General features: G+C 38.1%; 1 protein-coding gene across 1 annotated transcript in view; it reads right to left on the reverse strand.

Moving 5' to 3' along the window:
* LOC130433944 (uncharacterized) overlaps positions 1 to 26,245 on the reverse strand; it is a 100,542-nt gene that overhangs the window by 5,667 nt on the left and 68,630 nt on the right. The window contains 33 exon segments of the mRNA XM_056763751.1: positions 83 to 177; positions 1,236 to 1,461; positions 1,955 to 2,149; positions 2,399 to 2,536; positions 3,412 to 3,588; positions 3,678 to 3,828; positions 4,057 to 4,244; positions 4,356 to 4,518; positions 5,498 to 5,664; positions 6,830 to 6,991; positions 10,284 to 10,439; positions 11,999 to 12,121; positions 14,785 to 14,979; positions 15,088 to 15,319; positions 16,647 to 16,741; positions 17,779 to 17,926; positions 18,122 to 18,212; positions 18,215 to 18,275; positions 18,402 to 18,515; positions 18,799 to 18,981; positions 19,916 to 20,120; positions 20,603 to 20,733; positions 21,346 to 21,516; positions 21,864 to 22,019; positions 22,155 to 22,310; positions 22,451 to 22,609; positions 22,781 to 22,927; positions 23,039 to 23,221; positions 23,337 to 23,460; positions 23,821 to 24,026; positions 25,338 to 25,463; positions 25,667 to 25,828; positions 25,927 to 26,121. Of these exon segments, the coding sequence (XP_056619729.1) occupies positions 83 to 177; positions 1,236 to 1,461; positions 1,955 to 2,149; positions 2,399 to 2,536; positions 3,412 to 3,588; positions 3,678 to 3,828; positions 4,057 to 4,244; positions 4,356 to 4,518; positions 5,498 to 5,664; positions 6,830 to 6,991; positions 10,284 to 10,439; positions 11,999 to 12,121; positions 14,785 to 14,979; positions 15,088 to 15,319; positions 16,647 to 16,741; positions 17,779 to 17,926; positions 18,122 to 18,212; positions 18,215 to 18,275; positions 18,402 to 18,515; positions 18,799 to 18,981; positions 19,916 to 20,120; positions 20,603 to 20,733; positions 21,346 to 21,516; positions 21,864 to 22,019; positions 22,155 to 22,310; positions 22,451 to 22,609; positions 22,781 to 22,927; positions 23,039 to 23,221; positions 23,337 to 23,460; positions 23,821 to 24,026; positions 25,338 to 25,463; positions 25,667 to 25,828; positions 25,927 to 26,121 (5,181 nt within the window).

Here is a 26,245-nt window from a genome sequence, read left to right on the forward strand (position 1 = left end):
ACACACTTCTTTAGATTCAATCCTCTCAGGTGTACAAACTGTGTTGTGATGAAGATGTTTAGAGTGTACTAGAAGGACTCACATAGTCTTGTTTATGTGTGCTGGTGTGTGAAGGTGAGGAGGTCTCCATGTGGAAGGACTTCCTGTCAGACAAGTTTGGAAAGTTCCAGTTTTGTCCTGTGAGTACATGAGAGAGAGAGAGAGAGAGAGAGAGAGAGAGGGAGAGGGAGAGGGAGAGGGAGAGGGAGAGGGAGAGAGGGAGAGAGGAGAGGAGGAGAGGGAGAGGGAGAGGGAGAGGGAGAGGGAGAGGGAGAGAGAGGGAGAGAGAGAGAGAGAGAGAGAGAGAGAGAGAGAGAGATAGAGGGAGAGATAGAGGGAGAGGGAGAGATAGAGGGAGAGGGAGAGAGAGGAGAGGAGAGAGAGAGAGAGAGAGAGAGAGAGAGAGACATTAAACCACTTACTACAAACAAAACACTAGACTGGGATCAACTAAAATAAATACAAAATTCAATTTTAAAAAGCATAAGACCTCAGACGGGAAATATTTCATGACCCCTTTTCATTTCTACATTTTTCACTTTTACTGTGCATTCAAAAAAAAACATTGTTTTATTGTTTGAACTGTATGTTCTCTTGGAATCAAACGTACAATCTTGCCGTTGGAAGCACCAAGCTTTATCCGCCGTGTTACATGAGCTCTTTTAAAAACAATGCATACTTGCATTTCTGATATTGAAACAAATAAATGTTGTTATCTTTTGCATGAGGTTGAAAGCTGCGGAGGGGAATGAACAGGTGCACTGAGCTGCATCAAGCCATTCCCTCCCCTCCCTGAGACCTGGACATGCTCGAGTCACAGAGCCGCCCTACATGACCAAAGCTTTCATGATAAGAGCACATAGCAGAGCAGGGTGAGGACGCTTAGATCCTTTGATTTAGGAGCGAGAAATAGCTCTTCGATGGAAGGCGAAAAGTACCAGGCAAGTTGTTCTATTCAGATGTGCCAATACAGTGAATGTGGAGGATGCTGGGAGGGGTGGAAGAGTGGGATGGGGTTAAAAAAATGCTTAAAAGCTTTTGCAGTTGTGCTAAACTGAAATATCGATGAATGGCTGATTAGAAGTAAGACGCAGCCATCAGAGGAAGTGGACTGCAGGAGAAGTTTGCGCTTCCTGTTTAAATGGACGATACTGCCGCTTTCAACTCTTGGACACTCTTAAAGTTGATTTAATTACCTGACAAGGCAGAGAAGAAGTCAGCGTCCTCATCCTCATCATGTGAAGAAGAGCCACCAACATCCCCGGTGTGATCCCATTCCAGCGGGATAGAGTCTGCACTGACAGGGGTTTCACGACCAGAGAGCTCCTGAGGTGGAGCCAACAGGCACATGGACGGTTGGCTGGTGGATGCTGTGTCATGGCTGGTGCTCCTGGTGTCTAGGACCTCTGGTTCCTGCAATACCTGTTTGTTACAAACGGAGAGTGAAATAAAGTCATTTATGCCACCAAATTATAATGTTAAGAAAATCTGAGATTTAAAGGGATGACCAAAAATAAAATATCTGTTATCATTTACTCACCTTGAGTTGTTTTAAATCTGTATACATTTCATTGTTCCGACTAGCAAAGAGAAATATATTTGGAAGAATGCTTATGACCACGCAATACTGGGGCACTTTTGACTGGAAGTCAATGATAGTTTTTGTCCTACATTCTTCAAAATATCTTCTTTTGTGTTCAACAGAAGAAAAAAAATGATAATGTCATTTTTCCTACTATGGGAGTCAATGGTGGGCGAGATGTGTTTGGTTATAAGCATTCTTCCAAATATCTTTCTCTGTGTTCATCAGAACAACGAGTTGTTTCAAATCTGTATACATTTCTAAGGTGATTAAATGATGACCAAATATCATTTTTTGGGTGAAGTATCCCTTTAAGTGACAAGATAAAAGTACCGGTGGGAGGCTGGTGAGGCGCTGATGGAATCGGGCGACTTTGCCGAACACTTCCTGACAGTACATGTGTAGCTCCTCCAACTCATCTTCAATCTCAACAGCATCTTGAGGACAGCTCCTCTGAATCAGACTCTCGCCAGACACTATCAAAGAATCGATTCTGTTGGTGTTCAGACGGATCTCCTTCTTGAAACTCTGAGGGGTGAGACAAAAGTGTTGGGTTTAGAAGAAAAAGTTGAATTCATTTAAGTTTCATTCAAGTTTGTTCGGCTTTTTACAATTTGCAAAGCAGCTGTACAGAAAAAATGGATAAACAACCATACAATCAATATATATGGCACCAATAACTAATAACTCATAAATAATACATGAACTGAAATGTAAATTTACATGATCTAGTTTAAACTGTATAAATGAATGCATTTAGAGATGTTGCTTTCTAACCTTCAGCCGTTTCATCTTCTCTTGAAGGTCCCGCTCAGACAAGTTCTCCACATTGTTCATCTGAAGGTCTACGTCAGTGAGCCAAGCGTGGAGAACCTTGCGGGTTCCCTCAAACTCTTGTCTCTGGCTTGTGAAGTGCTGAATATGTAAAAGATGACAAAATTATTCAAATATATCTTTTTATAGAAGAAAATGCATAGCTACAGAATACAAGATTACACAACATAAAATGTATCATTTTGGCCTTGTCAACAGCAATGTTTATTAAAAGCATATTTTTATCAACATTCCTACTTCTGTCCACACCGAGACTGCATTTGTAAAAAAAAAAAGAGTTCTGAAAAGTGTACATTAGAAAACTGTTGTTGTGTGAGCTGCGAAAACACAGGCTTTTGTCATTTTTAGTCATTTGATGCAGTCATGTGACCCTTTCAGCCCAAAGCAAAGCTGTTAACTACCCTTCTTTAAGTATGTACTGTATTTATTAAATTTTTGTATTTATTGCTTATATTTATTTTTTCATTTATTTCTACCAATGTTTTTGTTTTGACAAGATCCACAGTCGACATTTTCGCTCGCTCTTGCAACTTTATAGCCTTGTGTTAGATTTTAGCAGGAGAGACAACAAATATATTTGCATAAATTTAGCTAAATACAGTATATAAGCACATTCTGTACCCTGAATACTACGTTGACAACATTTATAGCAGCATTTTGTCTGAAGAGTAATATTAATATAAAATCTTTCAATATAAGATATGTCTGCCAACGTGTTGAAATGTATAAACATGCCGCTATTTCACCAACTGTAGAGCAAATGCATTTGGGAGACATTGAAATAAATGGGCTTCAGTGCTGTGTTTGGAACTATAGGTCGCTCCACGGCACAAGTTACTTCCGCATTCCATTCTTCCAATGGCCGTCTATCCCACCATTGAACTCTGTATTTCAATGGCTCTGTTGAAGATGTAGCAAAATGCAGAATCTAGCTCTTATATAAACAGTTCACTTACTCTGAGTCTGCGCAGTATGGCGGCCGTTTTTCTCTGCAGCGCGTCCCAGCGTTCATTCCCCTGATGTACCATAACCCTGAGTCCCGTATCAGTACGGTTCTCTCTGGCCAGTCGCCTGTACTGCTTATTAATAATCCCTAGCTGCGTCAGACCATCATGAACATGCTTTTGGAAACCCTAAAACATCAACATTAAAAACATTACCATAACCACAAAATCAATATCAGAACCCTTGCAATACTCCACAGAGCATTATAACTACAGACCTCATATTTCTTAAGCTCCTCTTTGGCCTCGGCGTACGGGACATCAGATGAATTGGGTTGGGCAGCAGTTTTCTCGGCTGCATTGAGCCAGGCCTCGAAAGAAGAGTTATCGTCCTGAAACGTACACCACAACCTCCACGTCTCCTCAATCCTGCAGAGACGAATACAGAATAAGCTTTACCGCTCGTTACTCGAGCTACGAAGTTGAGAGAAGAATTTAGTACGGCTTAACTATCCTATACTGGATCCAGATTCTCACCAAATAAATCTGTATCCAGAAAACCCAGTTTGCTGACACTTCCTCCCAATGAGGTGATCCCAGAGAAAGACATCAGGAAGCGGTGTATGAATGTGGAGGTAACAGAATATATGGTCATACCTCATCTTTCTCTCCAGGGAAATGGAGCAGATGTTTCTCCAGCGCTGGTCCAGACTGTGTGTGGTCTGCCGGATGGAGTCATTCTCTCCATCACTGCTGCAGGCATCTTCATCTTGAAGGAGCACATCACACATCGTGAGCACAGATGCTACCCGCTCTGTGTGCTGCTCAATGTCACGCTGCAAGTCCTAAATGCACACAATTTAGAAAACAAACATCTTTGTTGAATAAATCGAGATTTATACAGTGTTTTTCTATATTTCTATTCTTCTATATTTTCATGTTTTAGCTTTGCTGACCTGCTGCTCCGTTAGTCTCTTCTGGATCTCATCTCTATGGCAGACATTGTAGTGAATGGGTTTGGCCAGGTCCGTCTCAATGCGGGTGAGCCAAGAACGAAGGTTGTTCATGTTCTTATCCAACTGCTGTACTGTCACAAGGGTCTCTGTCAACTTTTTCACCCTAAGTGTTTGAAAGAGAAAGCAAATTCATTTTAAGGCCTGACCATGATCAAAAAACTGACAATAGCTACTGTTTTTTACACCTGGATACAACCCAGATTGTCATAAATCAATTTTTGAGCACAAGTTGTGAGGTCAAGAATCTGTCTGAATCTACCTACATAATCTACCTAATAGATCATTTAGTTTCCCTAAAGCTTAACGCTATTTTACTTCACATCAGGACTTTACATCATTGTTTGCTTTGGGTTCCAAACAACAAACAGCTTAATTAGCATTGAAATTCCTGTCAAACTCCACCAGAAAATGGTCAGATAAACCCAGGTCAGATAACGCCAAAACACAGACAAAGGGTGTTCCGCATGGGTTTATCCTGAGCCCTTTTGTGTCATGAGTATAATGCCTCTCATTACATTGTTAAGGAGGGAAGTGACCGCGTGGCCCTTTCAAACCCCCTGAAGAGCCACACCTGCAGATGGTGGACTGTGGTTATAGCGTCCTTGAGTACATACTGTCCCCCTGGCCCCATTGTGCCTCTGTTCATAGGAGTTAATGTAAAATGACAGACCACTGCCCCCATTCCCTCCACCCTACTGTAGCTATACAGAGGGACTCAACCAGGCTACAGATGCCTGAAAAAAGCCATATGGCAAAGCCGAAGCCAACACGACTATGTTAATGCCCTGCTTCTAGTACCATCACCATATGGCTGTTTAAGAGCATGTCACACAGCTGGACCGGCCCACACCAAGACACTGGTGATGTCACACAAAGGAATTTTGAGCTCTTAAATACAAAATGTTTTCTGCTTATCACACCTTGCTCAGGATGATCACATGGTTAATACACATGACTTTATCTGTATTTTGGTAAATTGCAAGGGTAAAGGCCAACGCGTAATTTTAACCATCCAACATTCAATTGAATTGACTAAAACGCTAAGGATATTATTGAGTACTCGTCTCTTTAAAAATTCTCACCTGGCCTCAATGTGGTCGAACAGGTGCTGCCAGCGGTCGTTGACATCCCTTAAGGCCCCGTGAATCTCCGCCTCTTTAGTCTTGTCGCTGGCCAATAGGAGCTGCTCTCCCAGCTGCTTGAGGTGGCTCTTGTTCTCGCTGAAGAGGTTAATCTCCTCCATGCAGTCCTAAACAGAGAGGTACAATGAGAATCAACCCCTCTCATGTGCTTTTGTCATTAACACATCACAACACAAAATCAGCTAACTGCACTTTGTCTCTTGATGGGTCTGCCAGGTGTCAAAACTATAGCCCTTCTCTCAGCATGAGCTCTCTTTGTTTATCAAGCACTTTTCAGGGCCATTTCTATTAAGGAGAAAGAATCATTCTCTCAATAGCATTCTCTGTCATTCGTAAAGTTCTTATTTGAAGGTTCACCTGTTTTGCTTAGTTTCCACCAGTCTTTGAATGTCTCCAGTAACAGAGTCCTTGACTGACAATAGCTGCTTTACTAATGTGCAATCATTAGTGACACTGAGCAAAACCGCTTTGACAGTAAACTATGTGTTAATGACTGCAATGTATGCCAGTGCATTGAGAGAAACCGCATATAGGAGGCCATTGTTGTGTAGAAACAAAGACGTAAACAACCGAACACACTTTTAATGCGGTACAACACTGCCCTCGATTCTATAGTACATGCAATAGATTAGAGTTAAAAAAGACAAAGAATTCCCATGCACAAACTTGAAAATTAAAAAAACTAACATTGTTATATCCATGTAGATATAAAATGGATATTAATATTATAACTGAAATCACATTTGTAGCCTTTTTGAGAACATTGAACAAATAGGATGTACAGTAAGGGGATAAAATGCTGTCAAATTGTGAGGTGGCCCTTGGGGACGCTTTAGCAAGTGACATTGCATTAATCCTTCCAAGATATAAAACCACATGTGAAGAGTTTGGTTCCAAAATGATATAAATAATTTTTATATTTGTGAAAAATCATGTTTTTTTTATTGTGTATTCCAATTAATATCAATCAAACTGCAGTTGGTTTGTTTTGATTCAAGCCATAATAACTAAATAATAAAAGCTTATTAACACAATAAAAACATGATAACACAACGAAAAACTGGATTTTTTTAACATTTTTTAAACACGGAGTTCACATTTTAAAACAAATTCTTCATGTAACATCATAAAGACTAAAGTTACTTAACAAAATATAATCACAAGTCACAATGACAACCGTCTACTTAAACAAATGCTTGTTATGACTTAATACAGCCTGAAAAATTATAACCTTAATTGAACAAAAACAAAATAAAAACAATAATAAACTACCTTTTTAAGTTTCTGCACCATTCCCTCAATACTAAGGTTATCGCCCCTGTGTGCCACCTTCTTCTCCATCTGCGCGAGCCAATCACAGAGCTCCTTGTTCTTTTCATTGAATATAATCCAAGCGTTCAGACGGTCTGCTATTTCCTGTTTGCGAAGTGACACCTACACACAAAATGCAGAGTGAAGGTAAAATCCAATTCAGTGCTACAAACAATGTGCAGTCTAAAAAGTGGACCAAGCAACATTTTCTCTAGTCTCTCTATAAAATTAACTCATATCCATTAAATATAGTAACCTTAGTTTTGGGATTTATTTGTTGTAAAACATAACCACGAATTTAGCACAAATGTAGTTTCCCTCTGGTAACCATAGTATAACCATGATATTTGTAGTAAAAACATATACTTGTCATACAAAAAACTACTTTAACTATAATAAAAGCATGGGCACATATTCTAAAGGGTGGCGTATTTCAAGTTTACAGTTGTTGGGGGAATATTGGTCATTGGTTATAGTCAGTTAAGAGTCACTTGACCATTTCATCTGTGCTCCATTCACATTAATCACATTTATTGTCTCCTCAATGTAATCATAGATCTAGACTCAGATTATAGACGCTTTCAGCGGCAACAATGCTACGTGGCCCAAGCGTAACTTCAAGGAAGACCTCCACAAAGAATCAACTGTTGAGTAGTTTAAATTGAAAACCACAAATATAAAATGTCAATATAAATATTAAATAAACTCTTACATTACAACCAAACTGAAGATTAACTTGCGTGCATCCGATGAAAGTGTCTATAGCAGAACCGGTCACATTAGCCATTCAATTTTATCGTATTTTGAGAAGAGAAACACGTCTTTCACTCTCCGTCCTCTCTGAAGTTTAAAAGGTGCACTTGAACAGTGCAGTTCACTAACCTATTTCAAACGTGAGTCAAAGCTTTAAAATACCTTTATCCAAACAATACAATTTTATACTCTGAAAGCGCAGCACAATGTGCGGCTCAGCGTGAGATAGAACTATCACAGAAGGCCCCGAATTTAAATGGCTTTTAACAAAACACTCGTCTCATGTGGTGAGATTGATGACTGGACTGTGAGCTGAAGTACAGCAGAGAACTTTTAAGGCCTTTGTGTCTGTACTGCTTTCTGTAGGTAAGAGGTTTTGTCTGTTAAGCATGTACGAACACCGAGACACTAGAGAACGACTAACGCTTCGTAGTTGCTTTGTAGTTTTTTATTTTGCTCATGAGATCGAAGAGGCTTACAAGCAGCATTTTAAAAAAGAACGCTACATTTCAGTGAGGTCCATGTGTTTTTCTTTGGTCCATTAATGCCACAATTACGACTAACAACATGACATTAATCAAACTGTATAAAAGCATTAGTGTATTGAGGTTAGTTATTTCAATAAGTTCAGTCTAGGTCTAGTTGTTTTGTTTAATTACTTCAATGAGCTCAAAAACACATGGACATGACACACAAATGACCTGCTTCTAGAAAGACAAGGCCTGGCTTTACCATCTGCCATTAATTCCAGGGAACGAGTCCACCTGCAACCTGTTGGCCACTGACACACATGCGGTCTGACCTCATTAACTTAGAGTTTGTTGTCTTGTCTTCGTTTGAAACTCTGGCCGTCACCCAAGTCACAGCGTCAATGTTGTAAACTGAAAAAACGGTTCAGTAAACAAGGCTCTTCGATGTAATTTGGTGCGATGTCCCAGGGTTGGATGTAGGCCATGCATGATGTGTGATGAATGCAGTCGTTCTGTTTTAATGGCTCTGGTTGTTTACAGTTAAAGCCGATCCATTCACACATAACAGGGCCATTCACATCCTCAACAGCATCACATTGTGCTCTTCACAAGATAATCCCTAGAATCATTAGCTTCACTATGTTTGAACGAAGTTTAACAACATGTTACAGTTTCTTTTTGAGATATTTACAACCAATATATAACCAAGTAGTACTTTCATTATAGATTTTCTCATACAATGATTTTTGAACAGAATGTTGGATCATTGTACCCGGCAACTCTCCCGCCCAAAGAAAATTCACCTATTTATGGTAGTTAAAGTGTAGTAACCATGTTTTTTTTGGTGTGTTCTTTCCTTGGTTACCACTATGGTTGCTGCATCCGAAATCGCAAACTATGACAGTACTTACTGATTTAAATGGAGTACCTACCTATCGACAGTTAAAACAGTATGTTCAATATAGTTTGTGCGGGGGTAGTATGAATAATATTCAGACATGCTGCATCCGCATGTTTTCTTGTCATGTGACCTGTATGCTCCGACGTATTAACAACAACCTGTACCAAGGCGTGGTACAAACGTAATTTATTAACGTAAGTTGCACATGGCATCATGGGATAGAGAGGTGGCCGTCTGATGCACACTCACAAATCTCGCCAGAAGCAGTAGACCATCTGGGTATTTCTCGACTACTGTTTTGTCCATACTGAGGTTTCGGACATATGACAAATACTCATTTTCGCCTTCTGTATAGTATGGAATTCGGATGCACGGATATTGATGCTTTATTAGTGGTTACCATGCTTTTACTCTAGTAAAACCAGTAGTCAAATAGTCAATTTTCGTAAACGTCAATGTCTTAAAGTGGGCTGGTTTATGTCTCTTATATCATTCTACACTTTAAATGCATTTCTTCCTACATGACAAAAGTATTTTAACTCAAATATATTACTTAATAGTTAATATTTTTATGTATTGAATGTGCTAATAAACAGAGCAAATGCACAGCTTCACGTCAACCTTTTATCAATATTAATAATGACCACCTGACTTTACATTTTAAAGCATGTCACAATATACCGGTATTGACAAAAAACGTGATATTAAAAACTGTGACTATCAATATCATGTTTATTGCATCCTACTGGTATGATAATATTATAATTATTCAGCCTCCCTTTGAGTGAGTTTTTAACCATTGTGACTCAAAACTTACTCTTTGGCCAAAACTGAAAAAAACGAACTAAGCTTGAACTAAAAAGATTATTTCATCAATTAAAATCAGTAGATATAACAGTAATATTGTTACCTTGAATTATTTGGGCCATAATAATTGTGTGGTGAAAACTTGATTTTGTGAATTAAAAAATGTAATTGTTAAAGGCATTACACTGTCATGACAAACCAACAGGTGACAACTTTTCCACATGTCCATATCCTGTAACAAACATTACTGCCAGTGTGTCAACAGATTTTGATCCACTTTGTGAACAGATACACAATATAAATTTAGATCTCCATTCATGTAAACCCATTTCCCTCTCTTTTTCTGTGCCATGCGGCATTGTGAGTGCAGGCCGAGGCCCCGGCGGTGAAAGTATTGTGTCTTTTCAAAGTTGCCTGGACAACAGCTCCGTGTCCCTGCTTCCCTCCTATTATTTCCCTCTCCCCTAAACACAAACACACTCACCTTTAGGCACAGTTCCTCCCATTGGATGTGAAGTTCATCCACCTGTCCCTGAAGCAGCGCTACGTCTGCAGGCAGCACGTACTGTGACACGTCTGCCTTCATGTTGCTCAGCTCTTTCAATCCTCCAGCCCAGATCTCCAGCGTGTCCTCGTCCTTCTGCATAACACGACAGGCAGCAACAAATTAACCTCCCCTGCTCTGCTGCACACTAACCCTAGTGCTCTCTCTCTCTCTCTCTCTCACTCTCTCTCTCTGTCCACTGGATTAAGCCTTGGGACGGGGGAGGGCAGGAGGCGGAGAGGGGGAAGAGATGCGGGAGGGCGGTTGGGGGAGGGCACACAACCCATCAAAGCCCGTTAAGGGGTGATGGGGTAAAGGCCAGGCATGTTAAGGACACTATTTTTTTCTTTTGTTTGAGACTTCATCCAATCTGCAGGTCGTTTCCTCCTCATTAAAAATAGTTTCACCAATCATTATGTTAATAACGCAAATCCAAAGCATCATGATTAAATCAACAGGTGCTTTTGCTTGACCAAAGACTTCAATGATATTTTAAATTCATCAATGAACAGAGGGAGAATAGAATGGCTTAGAGATGACGTATTTTTGTATGCAAAACCCGGATGCAACTTCCGGTTCCGTCGCTCCAAAATCTATGGGTTTCTTGAATGGGTTTTGTGGAAATCTCCCGAAATAAGGTCTGTGTTAAACAATACCTCTTAATATTTTCCAGTTTATGCTATGACATAAAACAGGGCAATTATTATTAACACGCTTGTGATTTTTCAAAGGATTATAATGTCTGAAAAGGAGGTAGCTAAAATATAGCTAAAATAGAAGAGTTTTGGCGGAGACGTTAGACGTTATCGCGCATAGAAAGCTCACGAATAATGCATCATGGGAACAAATCTCTTTGCGGATTCATTCATTGAGTAATTACTCACCATGGAACACATTTTTTATAAAGTTTGAAAGAGTTGTCGGAGGTTTGGTGGTGACGTCGATATCGAGCGACCTTAAGTGTAGTCTGTTTATAGCATCGTGTTAGCTTTTAACTTGTGCTGAATGTATTTCAGCTTCAAAAGTAACAAATGCGGTGATTATTTTAAAAGATTATCTCGATAGACAAAACGTGTAAAAATCATAAACCTCTATGGGCCTTACTTACGGGTTAGCCAAAAAAATACTTCATCTCTGAGGTACTGGATACACTTGGCAGATAAATTCACTTTTACGGTATCTTTCAATGGAACACAAATGTGTGAACTGGCACAATTCATGGAGCAGCTGTCCCAAGATGCTATGCACATTTATGTTTCATTTATGTTCAATGTTGACTAATGTTATTACAGTAGGCTCCAAATGTATGGAGTCATTAATAAACTTGTTAATATATTTCTAACAATAAATATGGCTCAATACAAACAAATATATTAAATACAATTATTTAATAAATATAAACGTAACATAATAATTTAACGTAAATCTTCTCAGCATTCAATTTATGTCCTTCTTGATCTCAACACGATACATTTTATCCCCATTAAATATGTTTTATCATCCTAAAGGGTTCATTTAAAAATGATTTGCTTTCAGGCCTTTGAAGCCTGTGTGTCTGCTTCAAATTAATACTAGTTCTGATTTGCTGAATGCGAGTAGCTATCTACTAGGTTCTACTGAGTTCTTTAGATATCACTGTTCAATGTTTGTAATACCTGTATAAGCTCGAGCATCTTTAATTCTTCTAGGTTTTCTGGCAGTGGACTTTTCAATGTTGCTTTGATCTCCTCCAGTTTGAGAGCACTGTTGGCCAGTCCAATTTCACATTGCCTCCAGTTCTGTAGAGAAACACCCGAATTTGATCATTAATTGTAACATTTTCTATATTGTAGATCGCACAATAACAGGAATTAAAGCAGTATTCCAGATTCAGTACAAGCTATGCTTCTTGCAATATTTTGTTAGAAAAAGCTAAACGCAAACATATGAATGAACAAACATCATAGATTTTCATAAATTTTATGTGAAACCACTTTTCTACAGTAAGCGGATTGATTGACTTTAATGATGTGATGGGTGTGGGTGGAGTTTGGTCCATGTGGGTGGAGTTTGGTCCATGTCTGGTGATAGTCGAAAATGTGAAGTCCATTTTCTGGCATCCGTGCATACAGACTTAAAGTCACCATCAAATCAAACAGGAAAATTCGAAGTATTGCAGTGAATATTTTAAATTATTTATCTGTGTACGGTGTATATTTTACTATGCATTGCATGGCCTGGTTTACTTTGATTTTTGTGAGCCACTGGTTTGCTGAAAGTATTCTGGAAACCGTCTTTCACTGTATTATATCAGTTCAGATCTCAGATAGTAAAGAGGGATTTCCCTTTGACGTTTTGTGGATATATACCATCCCCCCACCATTTGCCACATGGACACATAAACACACATCTCACACATCACTCTCTTAACCCTCTTTTGGTTATCAAAACAATGTCAATTCCAAACAAGATGAGAGCCAATCAGAGCTTGTTAAAATGCTAAATAAATTTCACCTAGTTAGTGTGGTTTACAGGAATTATCCCAAAATTTACTCACCCATGCCAGCCAATATGATTCGTTTGCGAGTATTTAAAAAAAAAAACTTTTGTATTTAGCCAAGATAGACTATGAACATGTTTTGTGTATATGAGAAAACTACATGTGTGGTGGCGTCAGCCGTGTTTCAGAATCAATGAGACTGGACATTGACATACGTTGAGCCGGCATTTTGTTTCGCTTCAGAAGACATTAAGACTCTGGAGAATCACTTTCAGCATGGACAAATGTGTTTTTTGGAGTTTTTAAAAAAGGGCTCAATGCCATTACAAAGCTAGGAAGAGATGGGATATTATTTAAAATAACGTCTGGCTTAAGGATGACATGAGGGCGAGTAAATTATATATTGAAATTAAAATTTTGGTTGGATGTTTAGCATAGAGGGTATGCTTTGACGTCATTTTCCCCGTGAACATGTCAGGACACGCCGTGGAACACGCTACACTGGGTGGCAAAACACCCAGCAAAATGGCGAAAGAGCATAAGAGAAACAAAGAAAGCAGGACTAAAACACGTAATTATTTGCGGAACTTACAAGCAGTTGGACTCGACGGTGATCCTTACAGTTTAAGGTGTTCCTGGACACTGAAATGTTACGTGAAATTACGTTTCCTGATCATGTAAACCAGGGTTCCTCAAATCTTACCCCGGATGGCCGGAGCACTGCAAACTTTAGCTCCAGCCCTGATCAAACACACCTGAGCAAGCTGATCAAGTTGTTCAGTATCGCTAGAAAATCACAGGTATGCAAGTTTGATCAGGGTTGGAGCTAAACTCCGCAGTGCTCCGGCCCTCCAGGGTAAGATTTGAGGAACCCTGATGTAAGCAGTCATTTTGCCACTCACGGGGAGCGTTCCGGCATGCTCACGTGGTAAAATGACGACACTTCCGCACCCTCTATTGAGCCCACTTCAGGGAAGTGAACGCGTTTAATGAATACATTAGTGAATTGTTGGGAATTAGGAAGTTATACTCGCATATATGACCGAAGAGATTAGGTTGCTAATACACCAGACCGGATTACCATAATCTGCATCCTCAATTTTCCTTCAACATACCAAAACACTTGACCAACATTCCACATGACATGATGCTTATTAGTTTTATTTATTTTCTAGGTTTCATGCTACAAAATTCACTTAAAGCCGATTTAAGCATTTAAAGGTTTCAATTGCTGTCTTCTGCATAAAAAAGACCTAAAAATATTATGAGTAAGCTAGCATTATACACAACATTTTGTCCATCAAGAGAATTTACACCATCATACTTTGTCTTGATATATGGTTTCAATAAAGTTTCTTGAGTTTCGGAAAACAGAACCTTAATGAAATGAGACAAATTTAAAATTATGTTGGATTTAATATGGCTTCCACTTTACGGCTTCAACCATTGTGGGAAAGCTTGTGATGCTGACAGATAATCCTTAACAGTAAGTGTGCAGTGGTTTAGTCGCAGGGTTTTTTATAACCTTAGTGTGTTATGTGGCCCAGCTGCCTCGTTTATGGATTACAGCGAGATTAACGCTGATCTCTCAGCCTCTTAAATGAAGCACTATATCAGAGAAATAAATGTAGGTCAAATCACAAGACCACCATTCTAACCGTTATTGCCTTCACACTGACGTTGAGGATAAAAAAGTGAAATGTGGAAATATGTCTTGATCAGATTAATCAGAGTCCTTGTCATCTTTATTTCAAACATATTTAACTAAGTTTAGGAAGTTTCACAAACTCAGAAAATGGATCTGCCAAAACTTACAAGACAGCCCCTCCCCTGATTTATATAACGTCTCAGCAAATTCATTCGATATGGTTTCCTCTTGAGAACTCTAATCATTTTCTGCTATTATTTCACAGCTCATTCAAAGCTTTTGTGTATTTTAATAATTCGTGTGAAATAGCTTACTTGAGTTACGGCGTTTGCGAGAGCCTTCCTTTCCTTCACAAGGCCACAGCATCTCTCCCACGTGTCTTTGAGGGCATCAAGTTCAGTCTGCAGGCAGGCTTGCGTCTGCACATCTGCCAGTGCATAAATCTGCCTCCCTGCCTCCACAGTCTGGTTATAAAGTTTTTCATGAAGATGTAGTCGCTCCTCTGTCCGCTGTGGGATGGAAAACACCAATGACATTTATGGTCGATCAATCTATTCTGTCTGACATGATCGTATTAACTAAAATCTAATTGTATCAGTGTATTTGAATGCTCTTACCTCAAAGTCCTTGATGGTGTCTTGAAGCTTATGTAAGGTGCAGGGCACCAGTCCTGTTGGGGGCAGTTGTTCTTCAGATTGTTTGAGAAAGCTTAAAAGTTTCCTCAGGCCTTCATCATAAAACTGCCACTCCATCATCAGTCGCTCCAGATATTTCTCATGTTGCTGGACCCTTTTCTGTGTCCCCTGCCAGCGGCCCTTCAGTCTGCTGAGGATTCGGATCATATGACTCCTGCTCACAGTAAACATGTTGGCGTTGAGATCATTTGAACATAAAAAACAAACTAATTTTATAAAAATTATTCAATTATCATTTAAATTATTTAGAGTTTAGTACATCTAAACAAGATTATTAGGACATCCAAATAAGGTTACAAGATCTAAGCAAGGTTATTATAGTTTGCTCAGTCTAAACCTAAAACTCTTAAAATATTTCTGAAATGAAATAAAATACTGGCTTGAATATTATAGTTATAGATTAAATAATTATAAATGATAATTATTATACATATATTAAATATGTTATATTTAATATATATATTATCAATAAAAATATGTATATATATATACAACTTTTTTATCATAAAAATATTATTATTTATTAATAAAACAATATATAATACATATTTATAATTAAAATCATTATAAATATGATTTATATATTTATACATTTACGTCTAGGCATTAACAAAACACCTATTAAAAATACACAAAACGAAACTACAAAACTACAATATCTTCGCTTGCAATTTTTTTTTTTAATAGAGAATTCATATTAAAGCTGCAATCTGTAACTTTTGGCTCTCTATAGCCATCTATTGCCTCTCTATAGTTTAAAAATGCATAGCACAAAGTTATAGTGAATTAACACTTATGCAGGGATCATGCGATGATATATTGTGTGCTCGAGCTGTACTCCTGCCCTCCTGAATGCGTTCAGGGCGCACCTGTTTTCGGAAAATTTTTTACATCTGTCTTTTATAATGTGATCAAACTAAATACTCTATGAAGATATGAATCTGCATGAAATTGGCTGAAACTGCATTCGTTACGCTTTAACAAAAAAAAGTTTTGGAAGGTCCCATTGATAGCATCAATAATGTAGATGAGCAACACATAAGAGAGATGTAAAAAATTCTACATTGTAGCTTCATTGCTCTCAACAATACAATTGTTAATGCAGTGAAAAACCAGACATCATGTTAAGCCCAATGTAATAACTTGAACGCAGCGGTGCAGGACATCCATCTGAAGCAGCACTTATTGGCTGAAAAGAAACATGATTTCATGCTGTTTCCACTCTGGTAGCACATGAAGTTTCATTTTCCAAAAGTGAGCCAGCTTGAGCTCTAAAGAGCTCTTCCATTCCACATAACTCAAGGAGTTTTGGACTCAGCTGGAACCCGTAGAAAAATTCAGTTGGAGAATCTCCATTTAATTCTCTTTCAGAAAGATTATTACACCGCATTCTTTAATTCTATCCCACAGCTGTCCAGTCAATACGGTATCATTGGGGTTGCAGGGAATATGTTATCGACCGAGCTGCTACATAAGCTCACCTGTCATCAACCTGTGCGCTCTCCAAGAGTTGCAGAGCTTCACTGACCATAGCATCACATGACTGCTGACTGGTCAACATCTCCACTTTCAACCTCTGAAAGATTCATTATTAACATTAATCATTCATAACTCTGTAATAACCATCTCAACTCAGATGAGACTTATTTATGTTTCTCTTTCATATACAATGCAAAAATATTTTGTACATTTTCTTTTTGAATTAGAATCCATTGGCAAAAACATTATTCTTAAACAAAAGCACAACTTTTTTATATTTATCTTCAATCTAAGATTATATCTTGCTCTATGAATGTATAGATAATTGTGATGAAAACACAAAAAACTAAGAAAATGATTAAATGGTGTAGTTTTAAATTCCACAATCTTAGTTTGACTGCATTTTATGCACAAATATATTCAGACTTTAACTGAAATTGGGTCATATTTAAAATTCATTAACTCAACTTCCAGTAACCAGAGAATATTCAGTTTTCTAAAACTATTTTTTTTTACTTTTAACCTTTTGTTTTTTTATTTTGAATTTCATGTAAACATTTTATTTGGAACATCTTCTTTAATGATTATTTCTATATAATGTCAAAATGTAAGTGACCTTGTGTCTTATTTGCTACTAAAAGTAAAAGTAAACCATAAATCAATATACAGCCGTGGAGATAATTAACAGAACGAAAAACAGAACATTTTTAAATCATAAAAACAGTCTCTGAAATGGTATGTGTTTAGGTACAATGATAATTTTTGTCTCTTTCTGCAAACTACTAACAATATTTCTCCCAAATTTCATATAAAATATTGTTTCTATTTGCATTTATTTGCCAAAAAATAGATACCTCAAATACCGCTAAGAAAACAAGTTCATATTCACCTTTTAGCAAAACCATATTTTTTTATTTGATAACCTGGATTTTTATTGGTCATGCTGTCAGTCTTTCACATTGCTGTTGGATGACTTAATCACTCCTGAGGCTTGATTTTGTTAAAATTCAACAAGATTGGAACGGCCACAACACACCAGAAATGCTTATTTGAACGGCCTCTTAATTTTTTCCACGGCTGTATATCAGGATGACCGAATATAGATTACACGTCTAATGGATATAACAGCTTTACCTGATGCACAGCTTGCTGCTCTCTTATGACAGAACGGTTTCCAGAAACATGACAGGACAAACCAGCCTCAATTTTGTCCAGGAGTTGCATCCAGCACTCGCACTTCTCTTGAAAGTTCTGATCACATAGATGCTCTCCATACAGTTTCCTACAGAAATATCATCAACATGACACTTTTGCTTTCAATAATTTCGAGGTCTGACAAGTTTACATAGGGGAAAATGTCAACATGTACAATATGCATAAATAAAGCATTTGAAAACAAAGTGATTCTGGGATCAGATACAAACATGCATTAAGCAAAAATGTTCGTTGAACACTAGCTCAGAAAAGTTGCACTTGCCTGTGCATGTCCATGGCCTTCCAGAAGACCTGAACCCACTGTGTGTTAAGGGTCTGCAGCCTCTCGATCTCTATGGGGCTGAGGGTGAACCAAGGTTCTTCTGATTCAGAACACAAAGGTCAGGGTTCAGCCCACTCACATCTAACAGAACCATCTTATTGACGGCAAGAAAGAGAGAGAGAGAGAGAGAGAGAGAGAGAGAGAGAGAGAATTTACATGAAACTGATTCCATTCCTCTGGCATAAAAACATCTTTCATTTTTATGAGGTTACTGATTTACCTTAAGTCTGTCTATGCTCACATCTGAGGAGCCTGTAACACTTCCAAACATGTTGAGTTGTTGCTCTAATGAATCCAGCTCAGTGATAAAGCTGTGATGTTCCTCCAGCTCCTCCTACAGATCAAGAATAGCACAACACTTGTGTTTATGGGGTATAGTATAGTATGGATGTTAGCCATTGAGTAACAAAATAAATGACAACAGTAAGTCATTTTCAAAGTACACTCCTTAAAAACAAATGGTTCTTGTTGTGATGTCATCTTCACCACATTTCTTTCTTTCATAATCAAATGGATCTTTTCCCCTACAACGTTTATGTTTAGTTTAGTTGGATCTCAAAGGTTCTTTTTGGAACCATTCAGTCAAATATGGCGTCACAAAGCACATTTTCCCTCACCTGAGCTTGTGCTCCAATCTCAGCAAGTGTCTTGGCAAACTGGACCTGGTCACGTGACAGCAGTCTGGTTTGTGATTGGATTAGCAAAGCAGATTGGGGCTTTACGTGGCCAATGAGAAACTTTGCAGTCTCCAGCACTTTTTCAACACGGCTCTGCAAAGCCGTCATGGTTTTCTCCATGACCTGTGGAAGACATTATTTTCTAGAAATCACCGATTTAAAACATAGGTCCACAGGAAATGATTTAAGAGAATAACAGGTTGCTAAAACACCCATTTAAATATTTTCACATAAAATGGAAAAATTGAGTATCTATGTGTTTTCTTTGTGGGAAAACAGAGTACCTTACTGGTATTTTTAGCCGACTAACAAAAGCTCCAGCTCAGATGTTCCCGTCTTTTAAAAGCACTATTAAAGGTAAGTACCCATCTGTGGCCATCTAATGTTTTAGCACTTAACATGCTCGTGCTATAACTGGTGAATATGTCGTACTGAAGACATGTCCTCATTATTACTTTGGAAACTACATTTACAAAAAAAGTACATTTCACAAAAAGTTTAAAATCTTTTTTTTTACTTTTAACCAAAATGTTACAGATTTCAAGTTTCTTCTTTGGACTGGTCTCAATCCTCAACTTGTATCAAGACGGTTTTAACAAAACAACACAAACAAACGTTACTGCGCACATGCGCGTTGGTGGACTGCCCTTAACTTCCGGTACGCATACGCAAATGATAGAGTACCAATAAATTATTTCTCACAACAAGCAATGGAAACCGAGAAAAACCATTACTTGGCCAAACTTGCCTCTCCAGTAATTTGAATTTAGACTGCGATACCAAGCTCAACAGCTAGAGGTCAATGTACCATATTGTTTCTTTTAATGCGACAAAACTACAGGACCCATTCAACAAATTGTTTATTTAATTAAGTTATTATACAATTAAATAATAAGATAAATATATATTAACGTAAATTAAAGTAAACGTGCATAGTTAAATTGTTAGACACTAGCCGGACCGATAAACAAACACAGACCGGAAGTTAACTGCAGTCCAGGCGCACATGTACGATGAAACGGTCTATATTGTATATACTGTAGTATGTGTTACTCACATGAATGCTCTGTATCCTGCTACTGAGATGTTCTGCTGTGTTCTCTACTCCGGTGGGAGAACTCAGAAGTTCTTCAAGTTTCTCCCAGTGTTGATTCAGAAGAGCGTCGCTTTCCCCTATTAGATGTTCATATTCCATCCAGAGCTGCAGTGCATCCTGGGATTTCAGTAAATCTGCACGCAAGTCCTCAATGACTGCTAGACGCCTGACACACGAACACACACAAAGACAAAATCAGACATACTAATATGTCTAACAAAAGTGATTTTTTTAGGTAAACATTTATTAATATATTGGTCCATTACCATTGTTGGGACTTTTTGTTAGCACTGTTAGCTCTGTTATGAATTTAGAAATGTTAGCTTGATTGTGGTTTCACTAATCTGTAACCAGCTTTCTTGGTTAAAAGCAACTCACTTTTTATAGAAATTATACGAGAGATGCAGCAATACTGTTACTTCTAAATTATTTGGAGATTTACAAATAATGTAATTTCTAAGTAAAATGGACGTCTTTGCATGTGCTAGCCCGCCACTTTTTTGACTCAGTCAAATGAAATGCACATTAAAGGGCTAGTGTGCATTGCAGAAAACACCTATGTTTGCATTCTTTGTAAAAGTATACTTCATGCTTAATAGATGTGGGCATGAAAAAAGCTGGCAGAGATTGGAGAATAAAATGAAATACCGTGTTTTCTCCATCTCTAGTCGATCAGACAGCAGTGTGGCTGTACAGGGGTGAAGTTTGTCTCTTAAGTTACAGATATCTTCATTTAAGCAAGTCCATGTCTCTGATCTCTCCAACTCCTTTTCAATCTCCTGTAAGCAAGCAGGACATCATCAATTACAGTGAAATAAATAGGATAATCTTGTTGAATTCTGATGTGTATAGACGGTTTCAAAGCAACAACATAAACAAACAATACTACACATGTACACGTTTGTGAACCAAAAATAACTTCCGGTACACAAACGCAAATAATAAAGTCTCTGTAGATTATATACAAGCAAAATAAAAAAAAATGAATTACATAAACTAGCAAGCTAAAAGTGTTTAGCCAGTATTATTTCGGGTTACCAGTAGAAGAACCGCTACTTGGCTAAAGTTAATGCAACCGTTGCATGACCCATTCAACAAAATGTTTATTAAAACAATTTAATTTTTTTTTTTATTAATTTTAAAAATAAATTCAATGAAATATAAATAGTTATATTATGGTAACACTTTACAATAAGGTGGCGGTGCTGGTATTAGTTAACATTAATAAATGCATTCGCTACCAATGAACAATTTAGTTTTCCAGCATGTATTAATCTTTTTCAATGTTAGTTCAAGTCAATACAGTTATTCGTGTTAGATTACGATTAGTACGATTAGTAAAACATTAACAATTTGATTTCAATTTCTGCAGTTTCGTCAGTCCAACTAACTTGTAAATGTTGCATGTGAGCTCTGCTCTGCTCAGATGAGAACACAGGAACCCTGCAGAGCTCCAGTCTGTAGATCAACCCGGCGGTCTGCATGCCCACTGCATTCATTTCAGATTCAAAGTGAACCCACTCATCCCTGAATGGCTGCAGGTCGGCCCTGAGAGCGTTTATCTACGAGAAGCACATAGCAGTTCAGATGATACGAACATTTTTTTACCCAATGAAATCTGGTTGTTTGAGCCACTTTTAAGCTGATGTAAGAGAGATCCAACTAATGTAATGCCTTTGTAAATAGTGAGTTTAACTTTTAACTACTAACTAAATATATTTATAAGTGGACATCTTTCTGTCTTCTAACATCATGGAAATGATTCTGATGGAAACCATTTAAACATTCAGTGACAAAATTAAGTTGCAAATGTAGCCTGGCAGCTTTAAACAACCTCTTGTGGCTTACTGCAGTTGTATCACAACAAACAATACAAGAACACAGATGCCTTCTGTGTTTAAAACATTACCTGTTCGTTTAAAGCTTGGCGGTCCTGGACGGCTGAATTCACCTCAATGGAGAATGCTTCATCTCCAGGGTGTCGGCCATCCTGCTCTCCAAACACGTGGAGAGCTCCGAGACCGAGTAGCTCAGAGGAACTGACACTCAGCTTTTCCTCCGTCTCCTGAACAACACAGTCAATTTCACTTTCTTATTCTTACCCACCCTCACAGAAACAATCAAAACCAACAAATCAAGAGACAAATCAACAAATCAAACCCCAAATCCTCAAGCAGGTTTTTATGGATAAGAGACCCACCTTACACTCTTGTAGTGCCTGGTCAACTTGTGAACGGCTGTTTGGCGTCTTGCGGTTTCTGACCAATTCCAAACACTGAGAGATGGAGTTGCGAATACGAAGCAATTGCTTCTCTCTCTTTGCACAAACCTGCCATTTGTCCTCTGTATCATGTATCTACAAACAGAGAAAAAAGCAGAACAGAGGACTGAAGACCCGGGTTGTTGAACTTGTCACCAAGTTGGGAATTTCATCAATTTTAGGTTTTGCGCTTATAAACTCCAACATGGATGGATGACTTTAACTTTTGTATTCACCTCGCTGTCAATTTTGCTCTGTAGTATAAGCCATCTCATATTCAGAGCTCCCAGTCGCTCAGCAAAAAGGATGCAATCGTATCGATCGGTGTGTTCATATACAGACTGGTTCAGGAAGTCGAGACAGGATTGATGGCAGGATACCTCAGCCTTGACATCCTAAGAAGCATGAACGCAATGAAAGAAAACATCACAGGGTAAAATACGATTTAGAATAACGTGTGCAACTCGTGATACATAACATGAAGTCTTAATAGACCCAATAAAGATGTTTTCAACTCACATCCTTTGAGAAGAATTCATCTAAAAACCAGAACGACACAATCATACCTTCAAAGCATCTAGATGTCTAGACAGATCGGTGGAATCCAAGAAAAGATGGACTCCAGATCCTTCTTGTTCCAGTCGACTCTCAACATGCTCTAAACAGCAGTTCAACTCATCCAAGATCTGACTCTGAGACTGAATCGCCAGCAGCTAGCAGGAGGTAAAAAAAAAATAGACAGACAATTCCGTTAAATGAAGGAATGTAAGCAGTAATAAGATAGGAAACAAAGGGAGGGAGAGAAAGATATCAATGATCCCTACCTGTTGTCGTTTCTGGTGAAGGGTAGGCAGGACGTTAGCAAGATGTATCCATTCCTGCTCAAGCTGAACCAGACGTCTGCGCAGTTCTGCAGCCTCGCTGTCTGTCAGCTGCGATATACGTGTACCGGCGCACACCGCAGAATCTTTCTGCGCAGATCTGATGTTCAGCTCTCTAAAGAACTCCTGTGATATATGCACACAGACAAAACCATAACTATAAAGACGCATTTACTACAGACGTCAGGACTGCATGGGGTCAACATGACCGGAAAAATATAAATAAACAGGTTCTGGTTACCGTGATATGGCTGAGGATGACTCTGGAGTCCTGAAGGTCAGAATCAGAGACGCTGTTCCACTTTTGAACCTGTTCATTTGTACGACTCATCCACGCTTCTAGTTCAGCGGAGTCTCGCTGAAAGCTACAAAAAACAACAGTAATTTACACCTTTATGTCATTTTTAATAACAATGCTTGTCCTCTAAACAACAACGTATGGCAATGTAATGCTGACTAGATCACAGGCCTGATTTAAAAACATTGTGTATGGAACAGGTAATGTATTTTGACAAAACAATGTGCAGCCAATCATTAAGTGCATTTGTGAAGACATAACTGAAGACCGTGAGTCTCATTTGAACGTATGCACTTAAAAAAGAAAGGCATCTACAATAAATCCTTTCACTTCATATTACTGTGGAATACCATTTAATTCTTCCAACAAAATGACATTATTTCTCTTTTTATCATTTGTTATTATTTGTGCATGGTCTTTTCAGCACCTTTCATAATTCTTTATGATGGTTTTTGTAGATTGGATGTTGCGCTCTAGTTGTTTATGGAGGTTTTGCCAGCGTGTCAACAGCAGTGATCTTGGAGAGGTTTGGCCTGGTCTCTCACAGCAGCAACCTTTGTTCTGTAGGGTCCGGAGTTTGTCATGAATCTCTCCCACCTGAGGTCTCATGTCTTCAAGAGCCTTGCGCAACCCCTGACAATTAGAGAGAGAGTATTTAATTTTCCTACTTTTTATTATATGAAAATTATTATTTATATATATTATAATTTTTTGTTTATTTTATGCTTCTCTTCATACTTTATTCCACAGTATGCAGTATAATTATATACACACTAATCAAAATTAATATATTATTTTATTTAATTTTTAGAAAAATCTATTTAATTTTTTTTGTAAAATTATGTATACAATAATAAAAATAGAGGGGAATCCAAAAAACTATTTTTTAAAGAAAACTAAAAAGTATAAAGTATAATGTAAAGAATTGACAACAGTAATACAAATAAGAATGGAAACATAATTTGTAGACAATAAATATAAATATGACAACAACTGACTCTTAAAATGGTTTATTTCTGACAATAAATAATGCTTTCCCCTAAACATTATTATGAAGTATTGTGTTCTATATCAATATAAATCTTTTTTTGCACATTTTCTTTGCTGCATTATAGTTTATCTGAACAATACTGATATTAAACAAAATACAGCATTTTGTGAATTGAATCACAGTCCTTCTTATTCTTGCACAACACATTTCAATTTGCTCAGTTCTGAATAAAACAAGCAGGAAACATTGGTGGTGATTTGGGTGGTATTAGATGTTCTGATATGGTTAATAATAGCATTGTGCCCTCAAAGATTGAGAAGCACTGCTCAAGCTCATCTCATCTCATCCGCCTCAGCATCTCACCCCTGATCAACTTGAGTGGCTTATAGGGACATGAGTGAGTTGGATGTACATCTATTACAGACACACAAAAGGGTTGCATTCTGTTCCTCCCAAACCAATCCAGTTGAGTAATGAGCTTTGGTAATCAGAAGGGGGAAATAATGCGAAATCAACTTTTCATGGCCTGAGTCAGTGGAGCTGAGAAATGAGCTTTCATAATTGTGAGGGGCACAAATAATACAAGAGCGGCCCATGCAGGCAGCAGAACATGAAGTTCTGCAGATATGGCAACCTTCATTTTAGGTAATTTAATCTGGAACGAAGTGTGCCGGACATGAAAAAAGAGAAGATTCTTATGCAACATATAGCCAGTGAACTGAGAAGATCCCATTTGATTCTCTTTTGCCCTCCCACGCCTACGTGTAGCAAACACTACGATTACCATTGCTGTTTTTGCGCAGAATGCATCCAAAAACAATGACTTCTACATCATTAAAATGTAACAAAATAGTCCAAATATAGTTTTACTGCTGATAATATATTTTCATGACCTACACATTTTCTCCATTCACTCACTATTCATTTAATATTTTTACATAGATAAAACTAACCTCATAGGTCTGCAGCTGTACCTGCATGTCACCCTCCGACCCTGAATCTACTCTCGAGATGTCGGACTCCAGCTCATCGAAGCGCTTACACAGTTTCTCTGTGACATCATCAAACCGAGACCATTCCTGCAACACAGATACACAATGCCATGAAAGATTAATTGTCTATTGCACAGGTCTTTATATGAAACATTACAAACTATATACTTAATTTCCTTTAAATATTTAATAAACATACTTTCATAAACCGAATGATTAACCAATTTAACGAGCTCAGCTAAGCATACAGTTTTAACAAAAGAAAAACACTGAACTGAACTGTTCTGTACCTCAACGTTGTGTTGCATTTGGACCCCAAGGATTTGTGCTTTCTCCTGTAGTTCTGATATTAACTGTTCCACGTCTGCCTGGCCCTGCAGCGCCCCCTCTGGCAGCCTCTGGGACAGCAGCTTTACCATTACAAGCCTCTGTTGCAAATCTCTGAAGAATTTCTGTTACCAATCAAGTCCAAACAATAAGTCAATACAATAAAAATGGACATACGTTTGTAGAGCATAAATTAGCAACATTATTTATTACAGTTGCGTACCTTGTGAGCTATGAGCAGATTGTGGAGCTGGTTGCAGTCATCTGGGTGTGTATCCTGACTGCGCTGCAGCCGTTCAAAACCCAGCTCCTGGAGTTCCCTTAAACCTCTCAGAAGAGCTGCAGAACATCTGTACGTCTCAGAATCACTCCATCCCATTGACTGTCGGCGACAACGTGCCAGGGTTTGTGTGTCACCCTTACATAACATTCAATATTAATAAAGACCAAGTAAACAATCAAATAGACAGACAGCAAGAAATAGAAATGGAACCATGGACTTGCATGAATATTATGTTAGATATAAAATTTATAAAAATAAA

Source organism: Triplophysa dalaica, chromosome 13 (assembly GCF_015846415.1).
Source record: "Triplophysa dalaica isolate WHDGS20190420 chromosome 13, ASM1584641v1, whole genome shotgun sequence".
NCBI classification, from domain to species: domain Eukaryota; kingdom Metazoa; phylum Chordata; class Actinopteri; order Cypriniformes; family Nemacheilidae; genus Triplophysa; species Triplophysa dalaica.